Source organism: Centruroides sculpturatus, unplaced genomic scaffold, assembly GCF_000671375.1.
Source record: "Centruroides sculpturatus isolate CEXI.00-Female unplaced genomic scaffold, Cexi_2.0 scaffold2259, whole genome shotgun sequence".
In the NCBI taxonomy this organism is placed as follows: Eukaryota; Metazoa; Arthropoda; class Arachnida; order Scorpiones; family Buthidae; genus Centruroides; species Centruroides sculpturatus.
The window spans coordinates 23,690-28,165 of NW_019386442.1; the positions used below are offsets into that span (position 1 = coordinate 23,690).

Below are 4,476 nucleotides of genomic sequence, written 5' to 3' on the forward strand. Positions count from 1 at the left end.
CAGTTTAAGTCAACATGATAACGGTAAATAAATACGGTTATATAAAAGTAAAAGGAAATTTTATCGGTCAAAGCGATGTCGAAAGGTCAAACTTTTAGACAAATGATAAAGACTGTTTTTATTGAGCATCTGTAAAAGTTTTATTGGAAGCACAAAAATTTGATATAGTCAGTAAACACCTGTAAATAATTCTTTTAATCAATTGAAAATATCTATAGGAAATCATGATAAAATACTATTTGGCTTTTTTTTCTTCTATAATAAACATTCAAATATTGTTCAAAGTTTGCTATAGTTTTCTGTATAATTGAATACATATACATATTTATTATATATATAAGCTAAATATCTCAAACAATTTGAAAACATCACGATTGTAATGACTAGACTTTGTTACGTATCTAATATATTTCGAGTAGCTAGAACTTATGCATATATCAAAAAATAGAACTGAAAGTTTCAAGTTTTGATATAGTGTTTTTTGATTGTAGTCGGCATTGGTCTTTCGAAAGACTTCCCTCCATCATTTCGACAATTATAAATAACAATTCTTAAAAGTTCTGAATGTTATTAAAAATAATTATATTTTAAAATGGCATTTGATAATCTTCAAATAGTGCCTTTTCTCTCTCTTTCTCATCCTACTTTCTTTTTATATATATTAACAATTGTGTAATACAGATGCTTTTTATTAATACAAAAGCACTTGGAAAAAAAGCACCATTTCAGAGGATAACCTTAACCCCTCTGCTTAATTTATAATCTTAATAAAACATAACAATAGAATATTTTAACTGTTACTTTTAGGGATTTAAAACTTGTACGTCTGAACCGATCGGAACGCGTCTGCCTCTACGAGTCGTCGTCGTCGGACAAGTCTTCCTTCTCGCACGACTCTTCCAGGTTGCTTTCGTCTATGGATTCCGTGGATCTTTGTAATTCGTTTCTCATGCAGCAAGCCATGTCAATGCGGGGTAACATCATCTGTTCCGGATTGATCCACGGCTTGAAGTTCGGATTATTCTTTATTTTCCAGGAGTCGTATCCCACGCAGGCTTTATGCAACCTCTTTACCATCTATTTAACATGAAATAGTCACCTTCAATTAATAATACAAACTTTGCATGTTGTTATTAATTAAAACATTGTCGAAAAATTTTACCTTTGGTGCAAATATCTGTGTTAACTTGTTAACCATCCACACTGGTAATGAACCTGAATTAATTATTACATAATGTAATAGACGAACATCAATAAATAATAGTTAACTAAAGACTAATGTAATTATACGAATATGTGTTTAGTGATTTATCTATGTTTAATCACTTTAAATAATTAAGTGAAAAATAATTTCACCTTTAGGATCACACTGTGTTACATAATTCAATTCACAACCATTATCTTTAACTGGTCTGATGACAAATCCCGTCAGAAGAGAGATGCCACGAACGAATCCCTTCTTCGGAGGAGCCGACTAAAATAATTAAACACAAAAAATTGTCTCGGCTGCCTACAAATATTTTGTTATCATTTCTATTATTAACTCAAATTAACCTTTACTTACGTCGTGGTAGACAGAATGATTTATCAGCATGTGCTCATTTTTTGTCACCAGCCACGACCGTAACAAGACAAAATCCCTGTTTTTGAGTGGAGAAGGACATTTAACTGTAATATATAATTTACTTTTATTGAAATCTTATTACTGCACCATTTAAACATTTAAAATAATGATAATCTGAATAACTTTAGAGCTACAATTAATACAAGAAATTAAATTATCAAGTATCATACATATTAACATCTACGAAACATATTTAAATATACTTTTTCAAAAACTGGATCACGAATAATAATAACCATTACCTGCATAATAACCGAGATCATTATTAGGATTGAGACAACCGATATCATAACTTTCCACCACATGAGTGTCCCACATTTTTCTATAATCTGGGTCTAACAGCACGTCAAACAGCAGAGCAGGTGACACATCTGTATAAATGGTCTTCAGCTGCAAAGAATAAATTATTAATTTAATAATACTTTTATAATCCTTTTTTCAGTTCAACAGCATTTAGAAATTTTAAAATAATTGTCAATTTATACACAAGGTAACTAAATCGGACGAAGAGTTAATTTAAAATCTAGACAAATCCGAACAAAATACCCGCAACTCATCCCTATACGCTTTTACGATAATTTTTAACTTAATCACAGAACGGTCGAGAAATTTTTCCCGCTAATCATCAAATTATCGAGAAATGCCGCGTCTACGTATTTATTTTTCTCCTTCGAATATCATAAGTTACAATAAGTTTAGAGGTATAAAACATCTTCCATTCAAGTAAGAGAAAACAACAATAATAATATAATAATGTTAAAATTTAAAGTGCAATTTCATTTCGCCAGCAGTTCTAGATACAAATCCGACAAAATAAATAAGAAAACATATTGGAATTTTTTAAAATTAATCATCAGAATTGTTTCTCCATGATATAATCATTGTCTAATATAGAAAAAAATTCTTAAATTACCCAAGACTTTATCAGAAGTGATAAGACAAAGCTTTCCATGGACCATTAAGCTGTTTACATGCAGCCAAATGATAAGAAATTTCATTTCCTTTATCCATGTCACAAGTTTTGTGTTTATGTACCAAAGTAATATTAAAATTTTAAATTGTATGCATGAATTATTGTATATTTAAGATAATTTACCAGTCAAATGTGTTTTTATTCCTATAATTAAGCATTAGATATATTTGTTTTATGACGGAAATTACCTTTATTATCTTGATATTGGTTTGCTGGGTCGATTTCGTCCACACTTGTGTCATTTTCTTCTTATAATCCGACTTCCAACCGTCTTCCAAGTCGATTAACTTCTTCAACTGCTCGAAATCCTTATCCTCCGCAACTCTAACCTCTCCTATCTCCATCGTCAGCTTCTGCTGGTTCTTTTTCGATGGTTTCGGCGATATAACATCCTTACGTCCCTTCGAATCTCTCGACATGATCGACTTTCGTCCGAAATTCACGAATATCGACCGAACTCCATCACTGTCACCTGTCAACTACACTTCGCTACCGGTGCCGTGTCGTCCTTGACGTTACTCCAATTGAACCTAACCTGGAATATTTCGGTATACCGCTACACTAAACGGTAAATATTTTTAATTATTTTAATTTTTGTTTATAATAATAATAATATTTTTCAAAAAGTCTTAAATATATTTATTTTTATTTCATATTTTTATCTGAAAATGTTTGTTTATGTAAATTTGACGTAATGAAATGTATTTGGTATGACGTATTTGGTTCATTAAACCAAATGCATTGTGATTTTTTAAATTTTTAATATTATAAAAGTGTAATTTAGACCGACTTAATACAAAAAAATCTTCGGCAGATTAGAAAATAGATTAATTTTTCGTTCCGCCATGCGCCATTTTCTTATTTATTAACACTGCAAATGTCAGAATTTTAAACTATAAAAACGAAAGTAACGTCATTATTTTAATTGTCAGTTTCCCCGTAAAAGACCTGTCGTGATGAATTCTCCCCTCATCAGATTGTCATATTTTATGTCGCATTGCCGTAAACGAATAAAATCAAATCAAAAATCTAAATAGAAACAAATTTCTTGTAGAAAGTCGTACCTTCTTAGATCGCCCTCGTGTTGCGTTGTCATATTACATTAAACCAAACGTATGATTAAGAGAAAGCGGGATGTTTTATTTTCTATATTATAAATTAGATTTCAGCACTGTTTTTCCGATTCGCCACATGCTTCTCGGTGAGGCAGATCGACGGTCGGCAACCGATGGTCCGCGAGAAAATTTGGATGGTCCATGGAGAAATTTTAACATTGATCAACCGAAGATTACGCGAAGTATTACGAAATAAATGCAAAATGCTTAGTAGCTTTTTTCACTCTTTGGCGTTTTTTATTCGAATCTAAAACCAAAAACGAAGTGACTGTTTTATGATAACAGTCACTTCGTTTTTGGTTTTAGATTCGAATTTGGCGTCTAATTTGTTTAATTTCTTTATTTTCTGTTCTCAGAACGGGTAAAGTTTAAGAAACGAAACGTGGCACTGTAGCTTGCGTATAAAGGGGCATTAATACTATTAAATTTTGGTTCTTAATTAAAGGTCGACAGGGTGAAGACATAAAAGTGGTCATGTCATATCTCTTAATGAATACTCGTTATTAGCGTTCAAAATTTAAAAAAAATTAAAATAAAACTCGTCTTTACCCTCAAAGTAAGCTTTTTTTGCCATTTTATAATAGTACAGTAAAACCCCTTAAAATGTTTTCGCTTAAGATGTTAGAATGTATATGGGGACATGATTTAGTTCAACTACTTTGACTTAAATAACTAATTCCTGTGTTTTTATTTTGCTGGTGGCCAGGTTGGCCTTTTACAAGCATCTTACAGTAAATCAACAAAACCAACCAAAAAAAAAAAAA

At 31.1% G+C, this 4,476-nt stretch overlaps 1 protein-coding gene across 1 annotated transcript; it reads right to left on the minus strand.

The window, feature by feature from the left end:
- Nucleotides 1-649: 649 nt before the first annotated feature.
- Nucleotides 650-3,107, minus strand: LOC111614977 (START domain-containing protein 10-like). Its single transcript, XM_023356348.1, has 6 exons — nucleotides 2,786-3,107; nucleotides 1,867-2,014; nucleotides 1,565-1,668; nucleotides 1,357-1,474; nucleotides 1,163-1,215; nucleotides 650-1,077 (listed from the first exon to the last, which is right to left on the minus strand). The coding sequence occupies exons 1-6, from the start codon at nucleotides 3,014-3,016 to the stop codon at nucleotides 853-855; spliced, it is 879 nt and encodes a 292-aa protein (XP_023212116.1). The 5' UTR covers nucleotides 3,017-3,107; the 3' UTR covers nucleotides 650-852.
- Nucleotides 3,108-4,476: the final 1,369 nt, after the last annotated feature.

Bases quoted from the DNA above. Each gene is read 5' to 3' on its own strand.
- LOC111614977 (XM_023356348.1), bottom strand. From the start codon at position 3,016: ATGTCGAGAGATTCGAAGGGACGTAAGGATGTTATATCGCCGAAACCA. The intron at 2,015-2,785 runs GTAATTTCCGTC...TATTCTTTGCAG, and splicing joins CCAATATCAAGATAATAAAG to CTGAAGACCATTTATACAGA. The intron at 1,078-1,162 runs GTAAAATTTTTC...CATGTTAAATAG, and splicing joins CACAGATATTTGCACCAAAG to ATGGTAAAGAGGTTGCATAA.